This window comes from Mesoplodon bidens (genome assembly GCF_964165515.1).
Source record: "Mesoplodon bidens genome assembly, chromosome: 18".
NCBI lineage: Eukaryota > Metazoa > Chordata > Mammalia > Artiodactyla > Ziphiidae > Mesoplodon > Mesoplodon bidens.
The window spans coordinates 34,203,510-34,217,666 of NC_138175.1; the positions used below are offsets into that span (position 1 = coordinate 34,203,510).

The 14,157-nt window shown below is 38.4% G+C and overlaps 1 protein-coding gene across 7 annotated transcripts in view; it reads right to left on the minus strand.

Moving 5' to 3' along the window:
* Nucleotides 1–1,169: 1,169 nt before the first annotated feature.
* Nucleotides 1,170–14,157, minus strand: part of CYLD (CYLD lysine 63 deubiquitinase) — a 61,347-nt gene continuing 48,359 nt past the window's right edge. For all 7 annotated transcript variants that reach the window (XM_081217532.1, XM_081217529.1, XM_081217527.1 and 4 more), the window contains 5 exons: nt 10,286–10,418; nt 9,272–9,380; nt 8,342–8,460; nt 7,844–8,060; nt 1,170–6,204 (listed from right to left, as the gene is read on the minus strand). In XM_081217532.1, coding sequence (XP_081073658.1) covers nt 6,020–6,204; nt 7,844–8,060; nt 8,342–8,460; nt 9,272–9,380; nt 10,286–10,418 — 763 coding nt within the window. In that variant the 3' untranslated portion in view covers nt 1,170–6,019. The remainder of the gene's footprint in view (nt 6,205–7,843; nt 8,061–8,341; nt 8,461–9,271; nt 9,381–10,285; nt 10,419–14,157) is intronic.

The following is a 14,157-nucleotide window of genomic DNA, read 5'->3' on the forward strand; positions in this document are numbered from 1 at the left end:
CTGGGCACGAGCCACCAGTCCTTGCATGGCCCTGCAATAAACCTTTCTCTGCTCTGAACTGTTTCGGTTTGTTTGGCCTTACTGTGCATCAGGCACAGGAACTTGCATTTGGTAGCACCATCTGCAGACTCCAGTGGGTTCAGATGGGCACAGGCATGAGTTATCTTAAAAGCCTCCATCCGTGAATTCAGTGTGCAGCCAGCATTGAGAACTGCTGCTGTAGGCACCACAGCCCTTCTCAGAAAAGTGAGGGACAAGAGGCCTCAGCAAGTCAGGAAAGGAGCAGGGAGCCAGGACCCAGGAGAAGAGGCCTAGAGAGGCCATGGTCCTCTGCCAGCCGGGTAGCCTGCCTCCAACAAGGTCTGGCTTTGACTGTCCACATCCACAGATGGACACAAGCATATAAACTATCACTGTCTCACTGACACACCCACAAAGAGAAAGAATGGATCTATGAAAAAGCATGAAAACCCTTGAGTCTGAACAAAGGAAAATCTGAGTGATGTTAAAATGGCAAAGTTACATTATCACGAATGTGTCATTCAGCTATGCATTTCTGAAACAGGAAAGTTCTTGAAGGTTCTATATTCATATGAATATTGCCAACTCAGACCATTCTGGCTTTCTTACCTTGGCATAACAAGTGACTTAAAATCCAAGTAGTAATTCCTGTAGAAGTCTTGTTATATCAGTTACCTAAAAGAAGGTAAAAGTTTCAGTCCTATAGCATCATGTAATCATGTCTCTGGATTATACAGAAAAGTAAAGTGTTTAATTGCCTCCTTGGCAGCTGTGAGGGACCAGGACACACTATTCTATAGTCAACAGCTTTGTGCCCATGTTTAGAGATGAACAACTTCTGGCTGGATTAGAGACTGGTGGATCAGAGCTTGGAGGTACCAAGTTACTTCAAGAAACTACAAGGAGTCATGATGTCAGGAGGCAACCCAGAGGCCACTGGCATGTCTCCCAGAACAGGAAAAGTCTGTAAGGGTTTCTAAAACAATCGTGATGATGGCAGAGACTTGAGGAAGACATAGGTGTGCCCAGTACAGCATTTTCCTAAAGCAATCTTCTTTCCCGGCACCACTGCAAAAACTTATGAAGTTGTACTCAATTCTAGTCTTCCCATAACCCAAAACCCTTCCCCAAAGAAATCAAGGAAAAGGAACCATACAAATTTAATTTTAATGATACAGAAATAGTATATAGTACATTTCTTTCCACAGCTACACTTCAATCATCTCTAAAAAATTTAACAAAATTAAGGCTAAATCAGAGCAATCTGATAGTAAAGGGATATTTTATGTGGTTTTATTTTTAAAGAATGTCTTCATAAATATAGAATGTTCATCAGGCCAAAAAAAAAAATGTTGAACGAGATACCAAATGTGGGAAATGCAATACAAAATGTGCTCCTTTATACCAATTTCCTATACCACGACTTCCCTGGGAGGTTCCAAATGGGATTTTTTTTTAAAATGAATGTTTGTGACAGGATACTATGACTTTCTGAAGTACTATAGGCCATTTTAGAAAATAAAACCAAGGACAATTGAGTCTCCAACACAATCTCTATTGAAAAAATGAAAAGCAAAAGTGGACAGGGTTTAAAAGTGCAAGAGAATTATATCTGAGACTGCGATGCCCCCAAGGATGATCCCTCCATACCTGGCCTTTCCTCCAACCTGTGTTATAGAAGGACTTTAAAATACAGCGAAAAAAACTGGCATCACTGACAAGACAGAGAGTCAGGAAAGCAAATGGGGTTCTTGAGTGACCTGCTCCAAATACTGATGTTTATTGTGAACAGGAAGAAGGAATGTCCTTCTTTCCCCCTTTTTCATTATCCTTGGCCATATTTGCTGGTTAGCTTTTTACCACCACTTTCTGACTCAAGAAAGACCCTTTGGCTGTTCCAGGATTTAGAGTAAGATGAAGAGTCTTTTTTCCTCTCTTTTCCCTCCAGTAAAGCTTCTGAAAGGAAACTAGACAATGCAGTGCTGACTCCCTGCAGGAAGCCTCGATCTCTGCAGCCCAGTCTCTGAGCAGCGACATAAGCCTGCGAGCAGAGAACCCACCTTCACAGGCTGGGTACCACACCTGGTGGCCTTCCCTCCTCCACCACCCCAACTCGCCTTGGGAAATTCTAGTATTATTTTCACTGAAGGAGAATTGTGGGTGTGTTAACATCACTGACCCCTAGAAAAGGTGGTTTTATTTCTTCATTATAAGCCTTAGAGTCCCCCTACTTTAACAAGGACAGTTTACTTTATGACCAGAATCTTCTCATATAGGGTTAAAGTTTTCATTATAAAGTAGCAGCTAGTTAGTTTACATTTTTTTCTTTAACTTTGCATAAGAATTTTGTTTTTCCATTTCTTTGGTTCCCAGAGCCTCAATTTCCCCTAAAGAAATTAAATGAAATGCAAATAGCCAGGTAAATAACATCCAACGTCCTCTTTAAGTCTTAAGTGTGTTCCAAAGATGGCTAAAACCTCTAGGAAACAGCGGGCTGAGGCATAGATACTAAAATGCGTTTCTTATATAAATTCACATGTAAACACAGAGAAACAATATGACAAACATACGATTACCCACGTGAATGTAGAGTAATTAACACAATAACATTCTATGATCACACAATCACATAAAGAGAAGGTATTATATATTTGCGAGATCTTTCAGTTCAGTGCTTTTCAAATCTGGCTAATCATCAGGGTCACCTGGTTGGGCCTTTGACATTTCTTAGACCCCATTCGTGAAGAGTCAGATCCAGAGGGCATAGCCAGGGACCCAGAAATTTGTCTTTTTTTCCTATAAAATTCAATAGTCCCACCCTCTTGCTGTATAGAGGAGGACACTAAGGCCCAGAGAAGTCAAGATGTTGCCCGAGACTAAGAGAGCAAGCAACAGAGAAAGGGCTAGCACCAGCTCTCTTGTCCCCTTGTCCACCACTATTTCTGTCACACCTCACTGCATCCCAGAGCTTTCCCCCGACCTGGTACCCTTACACTTAGGCTAAGCAGCCTTTAGCAGACATTCTGTTGTTAGAAGTAGGTGGTAAGCTGCTTGAGGGCAGGGACCATGTCTCATGTTCCTTCTGACACAATCCTAGGTTATAAGTGTCTAAGAAATACTTGTTGGCAGGCAGCCCCTCAGCTAAGGCCTCATTCTGTATTCTCCACTCACATCTCTGTCTGCGATCATCCACACAGATGCAAAATCATCTAGCTGGATATCGAGATCCACCTGAGGAGGGCAGTAACGCCTCTGAATTTATGAAGGTGCCATGTTCACACAACAGGAATTTGAATGACAATGCAAGTTCCATAAGAATTACCGTGTCTTCCACTTGTTCCTGAATTATGTGAATTATGTAAAAAAAAATAATAATAAATGAATCCATGGGATAGAAAGAAGTTATTTACCTATAACATTTGGCAAATAAGAATTATAAAAATCCTCAACTAGTCCAGGGAGATAATCCTTAGCAACTGTAACAACTATATGTTATTGAGTTTTGTTACTGTTTCTCTTGGTTTGCAATGTGTATCCCTAGTCTTATAAAACGTTCTTTTGTGGATGGAGTCAAACTCCTTCATAAAGCTGATAGGGAGGGACTGAACACATTATGGCATGGTTGCTCTCCCTCCCCACCCCACATATATAAATTCTCACACACAAACACACACACACTTACACGTGTGTACTTAATGGAGGTGGGGGAACATGACTTGTTTTATAAATAAGATGATTCTACTATATTGCCATCTTGACTGTAGATATGATACGGAAGAAAGGATAACAAAAACATTTGAAAAGCCAACAGGAAAACATTAAAGAAAATTTAAGGCTGAAAAGTAATAAATCAACAGGCACACGGGCCACTGGTGCCACACAGCCCAGCCCTGCCTGTGCCCACCTGACACACAGGCCTCTGCTGGACCAGGAACAAGACAGGACTGTGGGGGGGGGGGGGCAGGGAGGACACCCAGGGCCGGAAAGGACCCTGCCCCCGCAGGAACCACCACAGCAGGCCCCGCCTCCCTTTACTGGGTGCTCCCTCCCCAGCTAATACTAAAAGAACTGTCAGCATTCTTCAGCTAGTGCTTGAAGAGTCTGTCCTTAGAAATCATTTATGGATGAGGCCCCTCCCACTTGAAAGAGCCTCCACCCACCTCGGGACACGGCACATGCGCCCTTGCAAATCCTCTTCAAGTCTTTGGCCGCGAGGGGCTGGGCACGACAGAGCTTCCTCAACTTGTACTTTGTTGTAATTTTTACAGGAAAGGCACCGTCTTCTCTTTTTTAAGTGTTAAATCCAGTCGTACCCAGATATAGAGTCCTAGTCACTCCTCCAGACAGCCTTTTAAAATCACATTGATAAGCTCCTTCATCCATTTACTCCCCAGCACGTATTGATCATGCGGTGACTGGACTTGCGGAAGGTCAGGACTGGATGGGACCGCAGACATCCTGCGTCCCATGCTCCTCACCTGCCCCGGGGTGACAGGGCGGGGTCACCCCCGTCCCCCCGATCTAGAAACCATCTCACCCCCCACCCAGGCACTGAGCAAAACTTCACACACAAGTTGCGGACTTCTTCATTCCAAAACTGAAAAAATCACAAGATGAAAGAACTTTTTGTACCTTATTATGATTTATAAAGCTAATAAATATTAGGAAAATGGAATGACAGAACCAAAAAGTAAACGTGACTTGAAAAAGAAACAATTGCAGGGTTTGCAAGGATTCTTTCCCTTTTTTTGGACATTCAATGTTTTATGAAGTCATATGCTAGACACACGTGACAGCCTCTGCCTTTCCACGTGGTTGGGAAGTCATTCCAGAGAGACGATGACGCCATACAACACATCCCACAGCACTTACATTTACAGCCAATGCTTCTAGTCTACAACAGATACATACTACGGATATTAGCTACAGAAACACCCATCTTCTACTTATCTAATCAGGAGGAAGGCAAAGCTGCTGCTAACATTTCAATAAAATATCTGATTCGTAATTGTCATTATCTCAAGGGAAATCAGATGGAATTTAATGCAGGTACTGATCTAAGTTCTGGACAGTCTTATCTAAAATAGTAGAGGTTTAGATATCCAATACATCTCTTCAGGGAAATTTTAATGAGTGATTCTATATGCCAAATTAATTTTCTTATGAACCATATATATTTGTGTAGGAATATATTTATCACCCCAACGCTTTAATAAAACTTACTGTGCCCTGTTGCATAAAATAGAGAGCCTTAAAAAAAAAGCTGTTAGCTGACAGTTACTACTATGAATTTAGAGCTTCAATTGCTGTATACGTTAATCCTCCAGGAAAACTACATCAAAAATGGACATTTTATGACAAAATCACTCATTTATCTCAAAACCAGAACAAATAGAAAACACCACTAAGGGAATTTAAATACTTTTCTGACCACTACTGCAGAAACACAGAAACTCAGCAGATTTCAGACATGCAGGAATCAGCACTATACAGGGAAGAATTAACAAATCAAACTCAGTACAACTTTAACAACTGGATTGAAAGTAGACTCTTAATAAAACCAAAATATATCCTCCTCAAGGCAACCATCAGCTACAAGGGAAAAATGATTTCATATCCTTGGTCCATAAAGAAGACACATTTATTTACATTCTCAATGGACTAAAAGAGGTTTTAAACTGTCACAATTAAAATTTTATGCTTCCAAAAATATCTTATGATCAATGCACTTAACTTAAAGCTTCAGGTATTAATAACTTCATTTAGGCATCTTAAAAAACCAACACAAACATACTTTCTAGAGTGCAAAATGCTTCTTATTAAATACTTTAGTAACACAAAAGCAATTTGTTTTTAAACGCAGGAATCCTCTTCTGAAGGATCATCACCACAAAGACATCCATTGCCGGCAATGGACGTTGAACAAATCTGCCAGCTCGCGTGAAATGCAACATTAAAATTGTGCATTGGGTTTCTGCACCTGTCCAGATGACCCCGTTTATTTGTACAAACTCATTGTTGGGCTCTGGTACATGCACATGTATGCATCACAAAGAAGTCTTCGTGCACAGCCTTGGATTCTTCTGGAGTCCAAGGAATGCAGATCTTCTAGAGACATTTTTAAGTACTCTCCTACTTCTGGGCATGGGGTAACCTGAGGAATGTTGAAGCCATTCTGACCACCTATGGAAAAGAGGAAGAGCTGTATTTAGAGCAGGCAAGTTCTAAACCCTTTTGCTGTCCTGCCCCACCAAAGTAATTTTACAATTCCATAATTTAGTTAAGGCTAATTCCCAGGACCTGAAAGACCTTATTTTACTTCTGGTTTCTAGAAGTTAAATCCTCTTGTTAACTCCTGACAGAGTCTCATTTCTTGGTTTCTGAAAGGATTCCGGGACCAACAGTGAATACTATTGATAAAAGGACACATATCCTGAGCAAAGTCCAAAACCTACTTCCCAGGCTTCTCTGTGTATTCAATCGGAATAATGTTACATACACATACGCACACACATTCAACTCTTTACATTCCCAAATCCCTTCCCAGACACAAGCACCCCTCCCTATTTGCTTTACCATGAGCCTGTCCAGTTTAGGGCAGATCTAGTAAAATGAATACCATTTTATTCCGCTAAATTTAAAATATGTATTTGTGTGATTCTTGCAAGGTTTTGTTCTACATTTAGTTAGACTGAATGAAGATGCTATGAGGCGTGGTCTTAGGGATTCCAGGAAAGGCTTTAGCCTCCCAGTGGCTTTTCTAAAAATGCCTGGAACCCTTGTGCTTTTGAGTTACATGGCTACATGCAAATTTTAACTGGCGTAAGGACCTATTTACAGTTGGGGCTGTGCTATATCCCTCAACCGTCTGAGAGCTGAGAAAACGTTGAGAAACCTTGGGCATCTGATCAAGAGGCTGCCACAAGGTGGCGTCCTAGGTCACCAGAGGGCCACACCAGAAGACTCGGGGTCTGGAGCGTGAGAGTGACTAAAGGAAAAATGGGGTATCAGAGAACTGGAGGAACGTGTAAGTCATACTTCACAACATTGCCTAGGACCAGTCCTAATCTGTAAACTCTATACAAGCAGAAGTACAGCTGTTTTGACAACTGTTTCGTTTTTGAAGGCTTCTAGAGCCCCAGGCACTTCACATGCACTCATTAGGTATTTGTTAAATAATGACTAAACATCCTAGAAAACAGCCTAGAAGGTGCAGTATATTCCCCACTTAAGGAAGACACATTACACACAGAATAAGCTTATTTTTCCAAAGAAGACATTTACTTCTATTCTTAGCTTTGTCATCTAGAAGACAACAGAAAAAACATAAGCACTGAGGTCAGAAAGACTGAATTAAATAAATACAAGCTCTGAGACCTTAGGCACCTTAAATCTCAGCTTTAGTAAGAGAAAAATAGGAATCATTCCCATCTTGCAAGGATTTAGGTATAATGATGTAAAGTACCTCCCTGAGAGCTTGGTATTTTGGAAATGGTGACTATGGTACAGAAAATAAGAGAAGCATGAAAGTCAAAGACAACAAAGCTGAAAATAAAACCTTTCAGCCCTAAAGAAAGAAATTTCTGGTTCCTTTTTCTTTTCTTTTTTTTTAAAGACTCTATGCATGTCAAAATATCACAACAATATTATCCCTTAGTTTAGTAGCAGGGCTGTTAATGCATTTCAAGATTTTGGACTATGTCACCAAGATATTCCTGAACGGCTTTTCCCAACTTTTTATTACTCAGACCAGGCTAGCCCACTATGGTTATCCCACTACAAACTCAAATGTCGCCACATGTAGAAAAGGTCTGGAAAGTACCATCCCGATCGGCCATGCTGTCAAAGAAGAGCCAGGCGGAGTCGTCTTTCCCGTACTTCACAAAAGCGACATAGTGGCTTGTTTCTATGCAGAGGACAGCAAATAACTCCATATTCTGACAGGGGATGCAGCCGTGTCTCCAGTCCCAGTCAGGTAAATCTTTGGGAAGTGACACTGGGTTATATTTATGATTCAGCCTCTTGGGATGAAGGTGGACCTGAAAGGGAACATGAAGAGAATGCCATTAAGAAGCTGAACTCAGTGTTTGAAGGGAATGAATGCCACTGACTCTAATTGAATACATCCTCACAAAAAGCAACTGAGTACCTGACAGAAGTCCATCAAATAAACAGAGGAGGCATAAACAATACCATTTAATTATGGAATTTTTAAAGTTAAATTATGATTCTGAAAATTTTTCAAAACCTGAAATTTGTTTAAACTACAAATGATTCACTGTTTATTAAGAGAATAGCCATTAAGTGAAGTCAAACTTACTTGAGTGTTGCAGGTTTTACAAAACTGCTTGATTTTTCCAGCTGAGATGTCAGGGTCATCGTAGCATTCTCTACACTCGTACATTGCGAGCCCTCCACATATCCGGCACTGCCTAGGGGCTGAAAACGTTGGGGGTGGCGGGGAGTTAAGGGGTCTTTAAAAATGCATTCTTTCATTAAAAAGATTAAAAAGAAAAGTTAAGCTTTAAAAAGGATAATGCTCATGGACTCAGTAAAGTCCACCCCTCCCCATCCCCATAAGCTTATTGGATTTTCTTGGATTCAGGATATCTTTAAAGACATTTTCTCTGACCAAATGACAATTTTTAAAAAATAATATATTCTAGAGTGTTTCCCCTGATTATAAAATTTCTATTGATGAATATGCAAAGATACAAGAGAGTATAAATAAGAAAACCGAGAGCATCTACAATTTCAGTTAGCAAGAGATAACCACTGTCAATACTACTGTGAATTTTCTCAGATAATTTTATATCTGCACACTCATATAACTCGGCGTGTGTGTGTGTGTGTGTGTGTGTGTGTAGCTCCTCTTATAGAAAATATCAGCATACTCTCCTTTTCACTTAACATTACATCATGACCACTTTCATATAACATTGGTCTTCAAAAACATGAATTTTAATGGCAGTAGCTTTGTTGTAGAGATACACCATAATTCACTTAACTACTCTCATTAACATATAGAGTGCTTCTAATTTCTTACTCATAAACATATTTACATATGAAATATTGATTTACATGTCTGATTATTTTTTCAGAATAAATTTTAGTGTAGTATTTCCAGGCTCTTCAGATACCAAATTGTCCTTTAGAAAACTCGTTATCCTGTTAAGACTCTTATTCACAATTAATGTGAATGACCTGACAGACTATTTCTGAAAAACAAACTAAAAAATCTTATACTTACTGTCTTCAAGTAAATCTGTTATATTTAATTCCAGAGAAGGAAAAATTTTTTTAAATAGTTTAAAGTCTTTTCCAAATCGAGGCATCTGAATAATCAGACATGATGGTGCCTAAAAAAAAGATACATAATTTTAGAATCAAAACGCTGAAAAAAAATTTCCCTGAAATAGTCGTGGTTGTCAGACCAAGCAGTGGTTCCACCATAATATGGATGGCTACTCCGTGTTCACAGATGGGATCCACATGTGAAATGGACTGTGAAGGCAGAGCACCAAGGAGCCACAAGCCTCAAGTAGTCCAAGATCTATGGACACATGGACACGGAAGTCAGGCAGTTCAACAACCTTGGGTCTCAAATAATACGATGATCATGCAGAGTCATCTACTTTGGGTTTATATTTTTAAAAGGCTTTGGAAAAACCTGAAGGACACTATTCCTTATATTTCAACAAATAAATAATGGTAGCTGTTAAGGTTTTACCAGAACATTCCTTCAGAGATGGATACAATGAAAACGAACCACAAGCATGTACCACTAAGATCATGAAGATACTCAGTAAACAGTAAAAGAAAAGTAATTTAAATCACTTGTTCATTTACAGTAAGTGAATTTTGTCTTTTATTGAAGGAGGAAAAGTAAACATTTTTTTTGATATATTTGGATAATATGCTTGGGAAACATTTTTAATTGGGTAAAATGTTAAGCTGGGTGAAAGGACAAGAACAACAAAAAAACACAAATCTTCTTTGCTTTAAGCTACTTAAAAGTTTTCAAGTTACAAATTAGAAGGATATTTTCTATGGCACCAAAAATTTAAAAAGTTCAATCAATTCTAAGGTATTTTCTACATGGACAAAGTTGAAGCACGGCATATTTTTTTTAAATTTGTGTTTTGTTAACAATTTGTGTTCCTAACTATTCTCAGTGGGTTAAAAGTAATAGTTATAGAAGCTATAGTTGTCTGGAGAACCCTAATGACTTGCATAAAAAATACAATAAGTAATTAACACTAACCTCAGCAAATTTCAGGTTGCTGTTGATAAAAGACCATTCTAATAATTGCTGAATTGTAGGAACTCCAACTTTCTCATTTTTTTCCATAAAAATTTGATAGAAGTAACAATCTTGAACTTTTTGACCTGCTGATCTAAAAATATGCAGAAAAAAGGCAGATAATTTATTTATGAAATGCATCAAAAAGTGAAGTGGTTCCAGAGGCATTTGAGAACAGAAAAACTGTTGAGAACAGGAACCGATGGTGCAACTCTGACACTCAGAACAACAGAGGCAATCACTTAGATAAAATAATTAAATGTACTTATGCATAAGACCTTGCAAATGATTTCTTGTTTAAGTTCTCATACTGAAAAGTTGCCTTAGTGATTAGAAGAAAAATAATGCAATAACATCCACAGTCAAGAAGCACTGTGTGAACAATAAAAACCAGAAGCTAACATCACTTGGTTCAACTTAACTGCCGAAGCTAGAAAGGAGCAAACTGCATTTAATGCTTGAAACAGGAAAGTTAATTTGTACATGCCTGAATGGGACAGACCCTGAGAGACCTTCCAGATGCAACTTTTCATTTCTAAAATGAAGGCCCTGAGATCTGGGGAAGGATAATCCTTCCCAGTAACTCAAAATCAGAGCCAGGTATAAAACCCAGGTGTCCTAACAACTGCTTACTATTCTTTGCACTAAAGCATGCTGTCTCTTTAGATGGTCACTCATTTATTCAACAAACACCAAGTTAGGGCCCACTATATGCCAATCACAGTGTTACCCTTATATTGAACATTTTCCCTTCTAAATATTTTACTTCAGAATGCATGAAAATTCAAAACTAACTCTACTAAAAGAATCAATAATCTTTCAATTTACTATTTACCCTTTTTAGCAGAATTTCTGCATATAGAATCAGACTGTTTATAATCAGATTTACAAGTACAGTTCAAGATTTTTAGGGAAAAATATTAACATAGATTTCATAATAAAATCTCAGTTATTGAGAGGCCAACCTCAGAAACCCTCAGTTTCCCAAAGCAACTTATATCCTGAAATAAACACAACTTATTTGGTAACAAAGCAAAGATTCTTGAGAAGCTACAACAAAAAAAGAAAAAAAATGATAACCAAAACACCTGAAGGTTAATGCTGTACCAATATTTTAATTGGTTACTGATGACAATAAAAGGCCAGCATTTTTCTGGCCAAAAAGCAAAAAAGCATTACCAAAAAAAGCCATTAAAAAAAGCCAAAAAGCATTTTAAAAAAATTAATAGGTAACAGAGAAAATAAGACTGGAAGCTAAGAAAGCAGAAAGTAGTAGAGGTCAGTAGTTGCAAAAATTAGAAATAATAATACTGATGGGAAAAAATAATAATAATAGTGGAGGGAGCACGGAGTGGCAAACACAAGAGACGGGAACCAGAAATGAGGATGTAATACCAACAGCTTTGGGATACTGGGATGGAAAAACTGGAGGGGGTGAGGGGGGCAGCAACCACTCAAACCTCATAACTAAAGTTTTAGAAGGCTAATATCCTAGGGTAATTAGCTGGGCATTAAGACACACATATAAAAGAATCACAACAAAACCGGTGCTGTTGTACAAAACCATGAAATTTACATTGCTGTTTATCACAAAAAACATCTAAGAGCAGAAGGGTACAAATGTTGTATTAACCTTAAAAGAAAACAGACGTCTACAGAGAAGATAAAAAGTATCCATGGGTTTGCATAATATTGGTCTATCTACCTTTGTAACACAGACCATAATGGGTAGTCAACTAAAATTTTTTACAGATTCTGGATTATCTAGTACTATGGAATATAGCATACCCATGTAATAAGAATCACCAGTTCTATTGTTCTATAATGAGAGGTACTCAGTAATACAACGTGAATATTCCCTTATATTTGCTTCCTGATGCTGATCTTATTCCATTATTTTTCTTGTAATGCTTTACCTCCATCCACTAGCCTCTCTCATTAGTGGCTATGACTTTAGCTTCACCTTAGCACCCCATACACAGTCATTATTATTACTACTACCATCGTTGCTATTGTTTTAAGTATGAAGGCTTGACTTACCCACATTTACCAATTTCTTGTTTGGCTTTCTTGTTTCTTGCATACCACTCCTTTATTCTAAATTCAGTTTTATGTTATTAAAGTACACCCTGTAATAAGTCTTTGACTGGTAATTTAGTCTTGGTTCTTCCAGCTCAGGAATTTTGTGCAGCTTTATTCTTAGAATTTAAGTCTGTCAAAAATTCCAAAAAATCTTCAGCTATTATCTCTTGAAATATTGCTTCTTCCCTATTCTCTCTAGTGTCTCCTCCTACAATGACAATTAGAATTTGTCTTCCATGTCTCTTATCTCCTCTTTCTTGTTTTCTAACTCTTTATCGCTTTGGGCTACATTCTGGGTAATTTCTTCAGATCTATCTTTCAAGTAAGCAATTCTCTCTTTAGCTGTGCGTACTGCATTCAGTGAGGTACCCTCTCCCAGCCGTATATACATATATGGCTATATATATATAACTACATATATAGTTTTTATTCTATTTGGGGGAGTTTTATTTTTATTTATTTTTCTTTGTTATCAAATCTGCATTTATCCTCCATAGGTATCTAAGTCCTTCTTTTTCTCTTAAACTATTTAAGAATATTCATATTAAGAATATCATTTTAGAATAGACTCTTTTAGACTATTTTACTATTTCAAGGTTTTAAGGTACTCATCCTCCTATTTGTTGCATCAGCTGACGCTCCTTCAGTCAGGAAGACAGGCTCATGGAGGGGAAGAATGACACTTGGGAAAAAACTGCTAACTTTTAAAGTATTTTTTTAAATCTTTTTATAATCTTCAAACTAGTGATTCTCAATATGAAGAGGCTGCTGAATGGGGAGGAGAGGCAGAGCCTCCCAGGGCCCTCTTCAAACTCCACAAGCCCTCCAGACACAGACATATTCCTATATGTGACTGACCCTTCTTCACCCACTCTGAGAATCACTGGAGTATTCATCCTATGTACATCCTGTGCACTGCAGTATTCATCCTATGTAACATACCAGGAGTGTATTACAACCCAAGGTGTGTTGGGCTATGAAAAAAAAGAATGAAAACTGTTTTAATCATCTGAAATTTATCTCTTCAAGATGAAAAACAGAAGTGATTTTTTTCCTCCCAAATTGCCTGGCAGATTTCCTACATCATGTATTCAATATATATTTCCTTCCTCCTTTGTTTTTGAAGGTCGGCTTATAAAATACTGAAATACCACATATAGTTAATTCTATATCTGGGCTTTCTATTCAATTCTATCTAACCAATTTCTAATTGTATACCAGTATCACACGGTTTTAAATGTCTGTTGTTTTGTCTTTATAGCTTATAATAGAATTCTTTAAAAAAAAACAAAACTGCAATGTTTTCACCCATTTCATCTTGTAGAGAATTCTAAAATCATTTTACTAAGTTCCAAAGGAAAAAAAAAAGTTAAGATCTTGATTATGTACAAGTTATTTTGTAAACATTAACATCTTTTTTTTTTTTTTTTTTTTCGGTATGCGGGCCTCTCACTGCCGTGGCCTCTCCCATTGCGGAGCACAGGCTCCGGACGCACAGGCCCAGTGGCCATGGCCCACAGGCCCAGCCGCTCTGTGGCATGCGGGATCCTCCCGGACCGGGGCATGAACCCGTGTCCCCTGCATCGACAGGTGGACTCCCAACCACTGCGCCACCAGGGAAGCCCACATTAACATCTTTAAGTTATTTACTCTTCCTACCTGGAACACAATCTTTCTCACTAATTAATTACATCACCTTTTAGCTCTGTGCAAGTCTTCTTTAAAAACCTATCTCAGTAAAATTGATTTCT